The sequence below is a fragment of the Hippopotamus amphibius genome, chromosome 14 (genome assembly GCF_030028045.1).
Source record: "Hippopotamus amphibius kiboko isolate mHipAmp2 chromosome 14, mHipAmp2.hap2, whole genome shotgun sequence".
Taxonomy (NCBI): domain Eukaryota; kingdom Metazoa; phylum Chordata; class Mammalia; order Artiodactyla; family Hippopotamidae; genus Hippopotamus; species Hippopotamus amphibius.
Genome location: NC_080199.1, coordinates 17,036,085 through 17,050,642, shown reverse-complemented (window position 1 = coordinate 17,050,642; position 14,558 = coordinate 17,036,085). Strand labels below are relative to the sequence as shown.

The window sequence follows — 14,558 nt, the reverse complement described above, 5'->3', positions numbered from 1 at the left end:
GAATGTAAATTGATTCAGCCACTATGGAGAACAGTATGGAGGTTCCTTAAAAAACTAAAAATAGAATTACCATATGACCCAGCAATCCCACTACTGGGCATATACCCAGAGAAAACCATAATTAAAAAAGACACATGCACACCAATGTTCATTGCAGCACTGTTTACAATAGCCAGGTTGTGGAAGCAACCTAAATGTCCACTGACAGACGAATGGATAAAGAAGATGTGGTACATATATACAATCGAATATAACTCAGCCATAAAAAGGAACAAAATTGGGTCATTTGTAGGGACATGGATGGACCTGGAGACTGTCATACAGAGTGAAGTAAGTCAGAGAAAGAAAATCAAATATCATACATTAATGCATATATTCAGAATCTACAAAAATGGTACACAGAAATGGAGACACAGATTTAGAGAGCAAACATATGGACTCAAATGGAGGAAAGCTGGGGGGCTTGGGGTGGGATGAATTGGGAGACTGGGATTGCCATATATACATTACTAATAAGAAAAAAATATCAATTTGTATACTTTAAATATATGCAGTTTATTGCATGTCAATTATGTCTCAATAAAACTCTTTTTAAAAGAAAAGAAAAGGAAATCATCACCCTCTCATGTACACATCCCACATTTAGGTCTCTGTATTTTGTTGTACAGAATGCAAGATTAAGTGCATGTGCACATTTCCTTCAAATCTCTTACAACACACAGATGTGACGTGTCTGTGTCCACACCATCAGCACGCTCACCACAATGGGCTGAAATAACCTGCCTGCGTGTCTGTCTCACCCCAGACCCTGGTTGCTTCTGGAGGCAGGGGCGTCAGGGTCTTGCTCACGTCTGTGTCTTTAGCTCCAGCACGTGGCTGCACACTCACTAAACGTGCACTGATGGGACCAAGTCAAGTCACGTGAGGAAATGCTCAAAGCTTCCCAGAAGAGCCTTTACAATCTCCAGACTTCCTGGAGGGGCCAGTGTGACAAAAAGAAGTCTCCATTGTCTCAGTCCATCCTGAACAGCTGTCACATAAATCATTTCCTTTACTGAGATGTCAAATTCCTGACAAGCAGTTCCCAACAGTGCAACGTGAAGCACCAAGAAGGAAAACACAATGTGCGTTTATCCTGATTTTTTTGGCCACGAAAACTTCTTGCAAAATGAATGTTCCATGGAACACACTTAGAGAAACGCTGTTCTAGAAACACCCAATTCAAACTGTGTTACACACAGCTCTGGGCTCAACTCTGAGAATTTAGTAGGGGCTGTGGCGTTGCATCCAGCTGACAAAAGCCATCATAACTTACCTTTCCTGCCCCCACAGGCCCGACCACAGCTAACAGTTCCCCAGGTCTGACAGCAAAGGAAAGGCTTTGTAGAGTTGGGGTTTCTGATGCCTAAAAATTAAAGTTTACAAAAATGTGCCCATTTTAATAAAGTAACATGAATTGGTTCAGAAAATGGAGAAAATAACATAATATTCAAGATAATTGATAAGCAAACATAACTATGTTTTTCTCCTTATTTTAAGTTACTATGTCTTGGAGGCCTCTTCATCCAATTGTATCTCTTCGAGGGTTTGAAGCAGCTTTAGTTGCCTTTAGGAAGTCTCCCTCTTTTACCAGATTTCCAAATAGACACAGCTCTAGATATCCAGAGAATTTTAGAAGTTTAAGTGACAAAGCACCTGCTTGAAATGCAAACTTCATGATGCACACTAACTTATTAAAACAATATAATTAATAAAATATTCAGTATGGGAGGTTTTTAATCATTTATAAGTTTTCATTATGACCCTTAGTATTAATTGTTTATTTCATTAATCTCCACAATGTGGCAGCAGAAACACATGCTTGCCTGGTCCTTTACTAATAAATAACTTGAAATCTCCTCTAATCTCTCCATTTTCAATTGATAAAGAATGAATCTCAGGAAAGCTCAGCAAGCAAGGGGGCACTTTATATGATAAAGTCACTCTTGGTAAATTAACTCCTATAAATGGCAGTCAAGGCTCTAATTTCACCACAGCTCTAATTTAACACCAACACCAACAAAAAAATGGGGATTAAAGAAATTAAGTATGACATTGTGGGTCAGAGTGATAAAGCCTCAATTTTATATGTGTTACATGCATTTCCTGTCCTGGCTAAACAGGGGCAACAACAACAACAACAAAACATGAGGTGTGCTGTTGCATGTACAATCCAACTCAAGGGAGAAGGACAAAGTACTCATCATGCCCATCACAGGTCGGATTACTGCACAATCTGTTAAGTTCTAAGGCAAAGAGACTTCAGGGTATGTCTTTACAGATACTAAGTGTTAAGAATATTCTCAAAAACTGCCAGTGTTTAAAAACAAAACAAAACAAAACAAAAGAGTGCTTACACGTGGTTAGTAAAACGTCTAAAAGATTAAAAGCACTAGATCTGGATAAAAAGTCTGGAAAATCTTTTAAATGTAAAGTTTCTCTGGAAATAACTGAACTGATTATGGAATAGTCACTTACTAAAACAACAACAATTACTTTGACTCATCAAAATAACTAGCCCCAGATTTTATAGGAATTACAAATCAATAAGAAGCTAGATTTTAATATTTTTAAAATATTAAATGGAAAAACATTTTTTAAGCTTCTCCACTCCTCTATTCTTTTATGACATTTAGGGTTCCTATTTTACTACTTTTCACTCAGTTATGACAACCAAACAATGAATCACATGCAAACATCAGCTTCCTGTCCCCATACCTCAGTTTCTCAGGGTCAGACACTGAGCTCCCTCCCTGTTCAGGCTTCAGGATCAGGCACTGCTCTGGAGTGACCAGAAGGGGGCAGCACTCAACAGCCCATGGGTACTGAGGACAGTCTCCTGACTATCCAGGCTCAGGGGAGGTTGATTCAACACAAATCATCAGCTGAGCCCCCACTCTGTGCCAGACACAGTTAGGAATCCCTGCCCCATGAAACTGGAGGCTCCCACAGGACCACTTTATTTTAAAGCTTAAAAATTCAGCTTTAAAATTAAATGGTTAAGAATGAGACCTGGGTCCCCAAGATCTTCCCCCACCTGCCCACCTGGCTGTCTAGTGGAGCAGGTTACAGAGCTCACATCTATTTCCTGCCTCCCCACCCAGCACTCCCTTCATTCAGACTCAGCTTCTCTCCAAAACCCCCAATGTCTGTTCCCCTCCCCCTCCTGAGGGCTCTCTCACCCATGACCTAATCTGGCAGCCCCTAATTACTAATGACCCCAGCAAGGGGCACAGCCTTCCATGGGCAAGGCCAGGACAGCAGAATAGGGTGTTCTGTACTATTATACAATGCAAGTTACACAGAAGTCTGAGAACATGTTATGAAGTTCTTGGAAGAAGAACAAAACAGCTCATTTTACTATGTTGCATCGTTTGGTACAAAAGAAGTTGGGTAATGGGCCATTCAAGGTATGTATCAGCATTCACACAGAGTCTGCTCTTATAATAGAATTTTAGTGGTGCTTTCCATAAATGCTTCAAGTGAATACCAAGCAAGAATTAAATCTATGGTATTAAGGTAGGAGATACCATCAGGTTAGGGAAGGCACCTTGTGTGAGTTTCCATGTGCAAAAGGTACAGGGATGTGGTTTTATGTATTTGGGAACATACTATTATTTTTTGCTGGGACAGCAGATGCTGAGTCAGAAGTAGGTGAACACGATGCAGGTGGCACAACAGAGTCACAGGCATGAAAAGACAGGAAGAGTCTACACAGCCTGGACACTTGCTCTGTGGTCCCCATTCTGACAGTAGCCAGGCTCCTGGGCTCTGCTCCAGATAGTGGACCCTCTGGTGGAGACGCCACCTACCTGAGTCCCTCCAGCCCTGGGGGTGGGAGCAGCTTTCTGCCTTTGCTAATCTCTAGGTTATCTCAAGCAACACTGTTTTGCCCTTTTTGCTCTTTCATCTCCTGTGTAACTAATTCCCTGCATGGAACTCCCTCTCTTGTAGTGGGGGTTCAGTTTGCCTGACTAGTCCACACTGATACAAGAGGATGTGCACAGAGGACCATGGAACAAGGCGGCAGGGGAGCATTTCAGTTGTCGGTAAAGGGGGTGTATGAGGTGTGCAATTTTGAGAACTTATTGAGAGCAGACCCTCTTGCTTTTCCTATCTGCCCAAACATAAAAAATAAACCAAGTGTTGAAAAATCACCCGTTCTCCCAGTCAGCTTGCCACACAGTGCAGCCCTTCAACTTGGAATCACTGGTGCTTACTATGCCCACCTGCTGTCTCCTCCCTGTCCCTTGCTGCCACCAAAGTAGCCAGAATCACCCAGAAGCTTAGGATGGGGGAGCCCCACCCTACCCCACAGCAAAGATACAAATCACAGCCTCACTCAGTATGTAATAAGATGATCTGAGAACATCAAGGCAAAAAATGTACACTGATTCCCCAAAGCCTCTGGTCTGTAACAACTGGTTATGTATTTGTATTTTTTAGCCCATTCTATACTGCAGCATTGTGTCTGTCTAATCCTGTAAATTCTAACTTATGTTAGAATTTATGTACTTTAAGTTCAACATGTGCTTAAGGTTCTCTTTGAAAGTTCTCTTTAAAATGAGATAAAGAACATGTCAAATGTCTCAGAGTGATTTTACACTTGATCTCCATTAACTGCAAACCTTATTCCTGATTTTGAGAATTTTTATAACATACTTTCAGTAAATGGGCAAGTCACGTTTTACACCCTGGTTAAAATCTCAAAAGTCTCCAATAAATCTATGTCACAGTTGTCTTTTAGCAGTCACAATCTTGAAATGGAGGATTTGTTACCTGTTTCCAAAAAGCAGTAAAATCTTGCATGTGCACAATCATTTTACCATCTGATGGGAGCTGAGGGTTGCACTGTGATATCTCATCAAGTAACAGAAAGTTCTACAGAAAAAGGAAAAACACAGGTTGTTTAAACTGCAGGAACAAAGCACCAAAAAAATAATTTTTGTTTTGCTTTCTTGGAATTTGCAATAAAAAACTTTATACAGCCTACATATCATTGCATAACTGTATTTTATTATGTCTTGGTTCACATGAGAACCATACTAAATAATGTATAGTTATAATATACTATTATTATAGCATATAGTACATAAGTATATAACATAGTATAGCATATATATAGCATATATAAAATAATATATTAATATATATGCATATATACACATATATATATTGTGTGTGTGTGTGTGTGTGTGTGTGTGTAATAGATAAATAAAGAGTTCCTGGCCATGAGGAAACTTGTAACTTTCTCAGCAAGTACACCGGTCCCTCCCTAAGGAGAAAATATGGCTTCAAATTCCAATACATTTAGAACCTGGACATTTCTCTTGTTTTACTTTTGTGTTATTAACAATAAACAGGGGAGCTGGTAAGAAATTATTCCATAAATATTTACTGAATTCCACCAGGTGCCAAGCACCATGCAACACTGCTAGGAACACAGGGAGCAAGGCCACTCCCAGGCCTGCAGGAATCAAGGGGCACAGGACAGGCTGGGAACACAAGACCTATGGCAGAGACTCCGAATGAAAACCCTGTACACTCTGCTTTTCTCGTGTGTGTCAAATCCAGATCATTGTTTCTCATTAACTATCATTTAAGTCATCACTCTACAAAGAAAACACTCAAGTTTCTATGCCTTAAAAAATATTTTACAAGCATCTTTTCACAATCACTTGTTTCTTCTCCTTAGTCAGTGCCCTCTCTCTTCAACAGTAGGAATGGCTGCATCTTCCACTTCTTGCTATTTTCCACACGACTTAGCAGCTAATTGATGCAATTTACCTGAATAAAACAAAGACCTGTGAACCACTACAAAGCTAACAATCACATACAGGAAAACTCCCTCTTGCCCTGCAAATGCTAGACATAATTCAATGAGAAAAGCTACAGTGGCACAGACATTGGTCAAACAACTGATATCACCGCCACCCCACCCTCGCCAAGAACTGTGAATGTGTGTCAGAGACTGCTGGCTATCCTCAAAACCTGCTCTCATTCTTCAGTGGTAACAAAACCCTGATTTTTAGCTGGCACATGGCAACCTGGAAAGAGGCCCTCTCTCTCCAGCATCCCGTGCAGATAGGTGCAGCCATGTGACTAAATCCAGGTCAGTAGAAAGTGACAATATCCAGGACCTTCCTCTACCTGGGCCTTGGAGGCTGACAACTTGGTCAAAGCCACATGCAGTGGAGTAACAAGAAAGAAAGAGTCCTGCTCCCTAACACCACAGAAGATCATACTAGCCACAGAACTTGTTATGGGGTGAATTGCATCCCTCGAAAAGAAAAGGTGAAGTCCTAAACCCAGCTACCTCAAAAGGTGACTTTATTTGGAAATAAGGTTGTTGCAGATGTAATCAATTAAGTTAAGATCACATTGGAAGAGGGAGGGCCCTGACTCCAACACATGTAGCCAGAAAAAAGCCATGTGATGATGGACACAGAGGCTGGAGTGATGGCAGTTATAAGCCAAGGAACATCAAGGTTTGCCTGCAACCACCCAAAGCTAGAAAAGGTAAGGAAGGATTCTCCTTTGTAGGATTCAGAGGGATCCTCACCCTGCTGACACCATGATTTCAGACTTCTAGCCTCAAGGACTATGAAACAATAAATTCTTGTGGTTTTAAGCCATCTGGTTTGTGGTGCTTTGTAACGGCAGCCCCAGGAAACCAATATAGGGCCTTGCAAGGATTCTTGAATAAGAGAAAAACAAATGACCTGTGTACGCAGCTTTAACATGGGTAATTCTAGGACACACAGGTAAACCGAATCCTCACCAACACAGGGGGCAACTGAAACAAGCATATGACGACGTTTGAGAAAGAGAACAACACGTAAATAGTAACCTACTACCCTAAACATCATAAACTCCCTTCAAGTCCTTGACACCTCGTCTATCATGCCCCAAAGCTACAAATGTGATTGCAACCTTCTACTTCAAAAGAACAACTGGTAACAACTGAACGTGAAAACCTGCTTCTGTGCAGGAAAAGGAAGACGAGATCCTTTTATTTCTCTCAAAGACCACCTGGCGGGAGATGCCATCCACTTATTCCCTTCTTCTCTCATCCAGGCTCACTAAGAACCTTAACACTGGGCACGGCTACCCCTACCCGCCCCAAGCCCACGTCCAGCAGGAGGCAGGATGGATGGACAGTGCTCTGAGGACTCCTCTGTAGGCTTTCAACCACCCCAGCCTGAGTTCTCCCTCCACACGGCCTCTCCCATCGTCAGCCAGGTACCAGCTCTCATCTGTTCTGCCACAGCTCATCTCTCTCCCAATTCTCTTTTCTTCTTAAACAACATAATTTCAGAATCTCACTCACTACTGGTCATTTCAAATACTAATACAACTTTTTTTTGCTGGTTCCTTTCCCAGCCCTTCCCAACACCACCGAACCTACCCTAACACCACTCCCTCCTGATCTCTTTACAACATCTCTGAGAATGTCCACTATGCTTAACACCCTCCAGGGACCCATCAGCACCTGAGTCCACACTCCCCAAGTGGCCTGTGCCTGGATATCCTGAGTACTATTCCCACCCATTCTTCTGGTCCATCTTAAATGCTAATCCTCCTGGGTACCAGTCAGGATGTACCCAGCTGGCACTGCCCTCCCAACCTCTGAATCCCCCATAGGGATGTTAAGTCAAATAGAGGGGAGACACTATGTCATTCATGCACTTACACAGTCCCACCTCCAACTGAGGCCAAGCCTTGCACGGAATTGGCCCATCGTGGGCATCAGCTAAAGGAAGGAATAGACTGTAGGGCTGGTTCCAATCAGTCCAACCACTGACTGCATGGCTACAGCCTTACACAGCATGAGCTAACACAGCAACAAGCAAAATGTTATGAGATAGGATGGGACCTGGGACCCTTCATTGGAGTGCTTGTACCTGGATAAATGTCTCCTTGAGCAACAGAATACAAAGAAACTCTAAGGGACTAAAAGTAACCACACGCATGTGCAGTGGAGGCAATTATGAACTGTAAGATACAAAAAGACCACAAGCCAACTGCCATTTCTGAGATGCCAGGAGAAAAGCAGCATACTGCGTATGATCCCTGCACACAGCACCTACACGGGGGTGGGCAGACCACCTAAGCCACCCCTCTGGCCCAAATCACTGATCTACCCTTACTCTCACCCCATTTAAGGAACCAGCCTGCCTTTCTTGAAGGGTGAGCAAGGGCACCGTCTCTTATTTTCGCTCCCTTGTGCTGTCATGAGCCTCAATAAAGTCTTGCCTGAATTTCTTATCCAGCCTCTTATCAATTTCTATTGATTAAAAAGTCCAAGGGCGCCCTGGTCAGTAACAGTTATACATATATATGATAAATCTTGTCTAGACAGAATCAAATTCCAATTTAAGCTTAAATGTGTTACCAGGATATAAATACTCAATATTCAGGGTGTGCATATTAGAACAGAAATTTCCTATGTTCAAAGAAAAACAAAAGAAAGAAAAGAAAAATTATGCCCTAAATGAGGAAGTGAATCTGTTGAGCATTTCCCACAAATAATAGGTCTGAGGGGGAAAGACGTCACAGTCTTCCAGGGGTTAAATGAGACTCCATTCAATGCACGACCAGCTTGTAAAAGTGCCAGACGTGCTGGCTGGACGTTTCTCCAGGACTCAGACTGATGAAGGAGCTGAAATTAAACAGCTATTAGAGCTATGGAGTGCAGACCCAGAACAGGTCATGCAGGAAAGTACCTACATCAAAACTGGAGCCAAAAAGGTTGACTTCTGAGTGGCTGGTGGGCAAAATCCTAAGCAGCTTTGTGAACAATACAACTTCAAAGACACATTTTACTGAATGGCAAAGTCACTGAAGACTTTTAGTGCTTTGAAGTTAAGACAAGATCTTTTGTAATTCTGTTGGAGTCATTCAATACCAAGACCATTGTCCTCTTTCCTTACTAAGAGAAAAATAAAAGGGATGCTTAGGCCTATAAGATCACAATAAATCCTCATTTTCTGTACATGGAAGAAAGGAAATTGAAAAACATGGGTAAATAAGAAGACACAACACTATGAAGCCACATGTAGGTCTGCTCTGAGGGTATAAAACATTGCCCCCTCCAAGGTGGGCAGAGGTGGTGGATTTCCTTCCTAGGGCTCCCAGACATGACCTGAGTGGAAATCCTGGAAGATGCACCATCCAGTCTACTGAGTCCCAGGCTGTAGGAGGCAGTGGGGCAGCAGGGCTCAACACCACACTGTGCGCTAAACTACGTGCTTACCACACCTCCAGCCCATCTATGGTCAAACATTGCCCAGTTCTGACTACCTGATCAGTAAACTCTGCTGATCTTTTCTTCCACTCCTGCTATCCTTCTCACCTTCTAATTGGGTGTTAACACATCTAAATGAGAGGCAGAGAAAGGAAGAAAAGTGAACATCTGATTAGTTGATTATATTCTTTGCCTATTACCTGTTAGACAGTAAGAAAGGAGGTTGAATCAGGCCAGTGGCTGGTTGTTGAAGTGGGTCTTATAACAAATACCAGGTATTTCAAAAGCTTCTCAGGCTCTTCTCCCCAAATTTAGTTCTATTCTAATATTCCATATTTCAATGAATCCAGGTGATTTTGCAGCCCCCAAGCCCAAATCAGCCTGAGATCCACCTCTCCACTCCTCCCATACCCAACTCAAGATGTGTCCTGAGGGGCTCTCAGATCTGGTCATGTTTCTCTATTTCACTCTAAATAAAACCACATCATCTTGTCTCTGGACTATGTTCTGCACTAGCCTCCTGACAAGACTCCCTGACTCTGTTCTGGGTCCCCACCCCACCTCCCTGACCCCTTCCCCAGGCTGCAGCCAGGGTGAGCTCTGAGACATTAAAAACCTTAATGTTAAAAAAAAAACAAAAACAAAAAAAAACCTTAATGTTACCTGTAGGGTCCTGTACAGTACCTGCTCAGGCCTCCAGCACTCTCTACTCTGCAGCCTCAGACATTTTTTATTCTAAAATACATGGATCCCCACTAACTAAAAGCCCTTTTCACATCAAGATCCCCATGAAAGTGTGAAGCCTCAGCCTCCCACCTCCCCCACCCCCACACACGTAATTCTCCAGGTGACTTTCTCAACCTTCCCAGGAAGCACGACCTCCAAAATTACACCAGCATCTCTGCACCTCATGTCTTGCACTTTTCCTTCCAACAACTAATGACACACAAATGCACATTCACAGTGAGTTTCATTACTTTTTTGTTGATCCCCCACTTGATGAAGCATAAATTCTAAGCAGGAAGGGCTTCTCTGTGTTTGCTTACCTGCCATTGTACACACACATCTAGCCCATGCCAGGCTTCAGGTAGGTCCTCAGTTATTATGCAGAGTAAGTGATTGGATGGATGAATAAATTCCAAATTTGCCTCCCAAAATGTCTAGCATAAACCAAGACAGGTTTTTCCTCTCAACTAATTTTAATTTTCACGTGATCCTGACATCCTTTATATTTCTAAAGCACATTTTGGCTTTATGTGCTTTTTTCTGCAACTAGGGTAACGTTTCCCATATGTGGCTTATTTTCAGGTACACAGGGGCACTTACTAAAGATATAGGTAACTTTGGCCCCAGCCAAGATCTAGTGAATCAGAAACTGCAAGGTGTGATCATTTAGCTTTAATAAGCATTCCAGGTGATTCTGATGAACTAGAGAACTAAAGTTTTTAAAGGGTTGTAGAAACTATATAGAGAGTCTAAGATTTAAAAGAAAAAAAATATTTCACCAATTACTTCAACCCACCAGGAAGCAGTTTGCACGCTAACACCAATCTTCTCAGCACTCTTATTCTTAGCCATTTGTCCTGCTTTTACTGAAAACAACTACTGCTGAACATATTTCTAAATTCCTAGACCACCTTCTTGCCAGACACTTTGTGTACAGGAGGAAAAATTTAGGTTTCCTGCCCTAATCAAAGGTGTTTCCTTCATCAGGACACAAAGCAGCCTGACAAAGCCAGCCCCAGAAAACTCAATGTTCTCCCGAGGTCATAATGTTAATGTCACTGCACACATCCACATGGGAAGGAATTTCAAACCTCAGACACAATTCAGTTGCATTTTGGTGAAAAAGAAATAAAAAATCCTACCCGAATATTTGAGCACAATTCCTTGAAAACCTCTGCAGGACTCCTTTTGTGCTATACTCCTTGGTGCATCACGTAATCTACCAGAGAATCAGAGTGACCGCTTTTCCCACTAAAACCAGGCTTCATGGTTAGGCATTTGCAGGAGCCCAGACATGATGGAGCTGGATGGTTCCTTCAGCTGCACCTGCTATTTGTGAGGAGTATGAAGATGAAGAAGGCACTGTACCTGCCCTTTAGATGAGTCTGGAGTTCAGGGAGGGAATGAAATCCACAAACACATGGCTTAGGACACAGTCACATCCAGGAACTCAAAGGAAGAGACGGGGATTCAGGCGGGTGTCATGGTTAATTTTATGTCAACTTGGCTAAAGCACAGTTGCCAGACACTTGCTCAAACACATCTAGTTACTACAGTGAAAGTATTTTTTAGATGAGACCAACATTTAAATCAGCAGACTTTGAGTAAAGCAGATTATCCTCCACAGTGTGGGTGGGCTTCATCCAGTCAAAGGCCTTAAGAGAGAAAAGACTGACCAGCTCCAAAGAGGGAATTCTGTCTCCTGACCACCTTCAGACTTGAAATGCATTTTAGCATAAAGCCTCATTATTTTAATCTTTTATTTCATGATGATCAGGAAGACAGTCATACTAAGTGGACTGAGGTGTTTCTAAATACCTAGAAGGCCCAAGAGCCCAGCCCAGGAGCGAGGCCAGCAGAGTCTGCATGAACACGAGGCTGTGCAGGGACAGCCCCTCTCTTTAGAGAGCGGGTCCACCAAGCCCAGTTGGGCTGGTTTGAGATACACAAATGGACGCACAGAACAAGGGAAAGACTAAGAGCTAGTCCCACTCTGGATAAGATCCCACTCTGGGATTGAGACGGTGCTAGATTGAGACACCCCTGGAAATACATACCAAGGCCTAATGTTGCAGGAACGCCTAACTCCAATCTGCGCCCTACCTCTGCATTTCTCCAGCTCCTAATGCAGTTTGGGCCACGCTGGGCCTCTGTGGGGTCCCAGCCATTTCCTGTAACTGTTATTTCAGTCAATCCAGTATTTACTTGATGCCCATGATGTGTCCAGCAGATACAGTCAAGGGGCTATCAAGGGGCTTAGAATGCTGCTTCTATAAATGGAAGCCCTAGATCAGTGAGAATGAAAGTGCTGGGAGAGGGTCATGGGGCTGCTGGAGGCTCAGCAGCATTTGCTTAAATCAAGGACAGAAGAGAAGGCAGCCCAGGGGGCCGAAGAGAGTGAGGCAAGACCCAAAAGTGGGGATGAATGTGGCAGGTCACAGAGAAAAGCCCCCCCTCTCCTGCCAGAGTGGAGGGTTGTGTGCTGGGAAACAAGAGTTTAAAATGTTGATTCTGCAATAAACAGGGAACTTAAACATAAGGAGATATTCTACATGCCAGAAGTTACCGTAACAGTGGTTAAGAAATCAGGCTCTGGGCAGAATCTTAGTTCTGTTGTTTTCGAACTATATGAGGATGGACGAGCTATTTCACCTGTTACAGGAAGCTGTTTCCTTATCTATGAAGTGGGGACACTAATGCTTATCCCATTCAATTGACATCAAGATTAAATGAGATGACACGTGAAGGTTTCAGGAGCATCTAGACCACACAGCGAGCCCTGGCAGCAGCAGTAACAAAACCACAGCAGCACAACACACGTGTGAAGCCTCCATCTTGACAGGTTACTGTGTCACTGAGAACATCACTACGATCCAAAGATATTCCTAACTGTCCTCTTTCAAGATGTGAAAGCCATGAGAAAGAAATTCTATTCAAGTGCATGGACCATTCCTTAACCACGTTGTTAGAAGCCTCCGTCAGAAAGAATGATAAACTTAGCGGACCAGAACTGACCCCATATGACTGATCTATTTTATGGGTAATAGCTTTTTATGTAGAAAAGTCATCATAAAAAGGTCAGCTTTTATGACAAGACCCCAAAATAAAATATAATCACACCCAGAGCTATCTAACTTCACTAGATATCTATTACTGGCCTTGCATCACTGTGGAGAAGTAGGAACAAAACAAATTAGATTTTTTATAAAATCCAGACACTCAAGCTCATGCCCAGGCCGGCTCACAGAGCCAATTTATCTTCATTTTAGACACAACTACTTGAGTGCCTACTGTGTGCCAGGCCCTTGTCTTGGTGATGTAAATTATTCTGCCCCTGGCTACTCAGGGACAGTTAGTTAAAAACAGGAGACAGTGGATACAGTGGGAATCACAACTTTGAGAGGAAGAGGCCAGCTAGAGAGAGGCTTAGACAGTAAGTAAAAAAAGGGCAGGAACCAAAAGGCAGAGATCAAAAATCAACAAGAAAGCATGCAGGAAGGAAAGAACTCATTTTTAAACACAGAGAACTAAGTGAAATTGAGGCCATTCTTCTTGCCCAAGGAGCAGGGTCCTCTCAGCAAGTTCTTTCCTTCGCAGCCCAGAGAGGAATCCTATTCATCCCAGGACTCAACACAGTCAGTGCCTAGTCATTTGAGTTCACACAGGAGACGCAATCTGTTTGCTTCTTTTGCATACAGACATTTTAATCACCCTGCAGTCATCACTGGTACATCAAGACCCCTGTGCTGCTGTTATTTATACTCCTGCCTCTAAATGAGCAGTAATCTTATGATATCTGTAATGCACTCCACCTAAGAAGAGAGGGGAGTACCTGCAACATTTTGGAATGACTGCCAGCTTTGGCACTGAGAGAGTTAAACCTCACCTAACAGGAACACAGGGACACCACATAAAAGGAGGTATTTTATAGAAAATCCATCTACAAGTGAAAAAAGTTATTCATCACCAAACCTTGATTCTTCGGATGCTGATGATTGCCTCTGACACCTTCTCGATGGCCATGGGGAAGTAAAGGGTGCCCGTCAACCGCACAGCCTCGTACAGCGTCACCACCACAAACACTTGGCTGGCTGTGATCACGTTGTCCAGGAGCACATTGGTGATGAAGGTGACAAAAACCATGACTTTGCTTACAGCGAAAAATGATGCCAAACTCACTCCTCTAAGGAAGGAACTTCTCAGAATCGTGGAAATTTCCTTCCTGGAAAAGAGAATAGTAAATAGGTTTTAAAAAGAAGCATCGACATCCAAGTCATGAATTCAGTGCCCTGTGTGAGTGGCCCCTTTCTAGGGAGTGGGTGCAGATTAAGATAAACCATCCCTCACGTCATGCAGACACTACACAGTGCACACCCGGGGGTCTGCCCGACACAAGGACCACACCCTGCATCACCACCTCACTCTCCAACTAAAAGGAGGCTTCATGTCACACTTTTAAACATTCTGGGTCAATCAGACTGGGTTTGAACATTCATTCAACAAGCATTCATAACCATAAGTCCTGTGCCGGGCTCCTCACTGATGA

The 14,558-nt window shown here is 42.9% G+C and overlaps 1 protein-coding gene across 1 annotated transcript in view; it reads right to left on the bottom strand.

The window, feature by feature from the left end:
• Nucleotides 1–14,558, bottom strand: part of LOC130835552 (ATP-binding cassette sub-family C member 4-like) — a 169,376-nt gene that overhangs the window by 130,551 nt on the left and 24,267 nt on the right. The window contains 3 exon segments of the mRNA XM_057707190.1: nucleotides 1,316–1,405; nucleotides 4,819–4,920; nucleotides 13,985–14,234. Coding sequence (XP_057563173.1) covers nucleotides 1,316–1,405; nucleotides 4,819–4,920; nucleotides 13,985–14,234 — 442 coding nt within the window.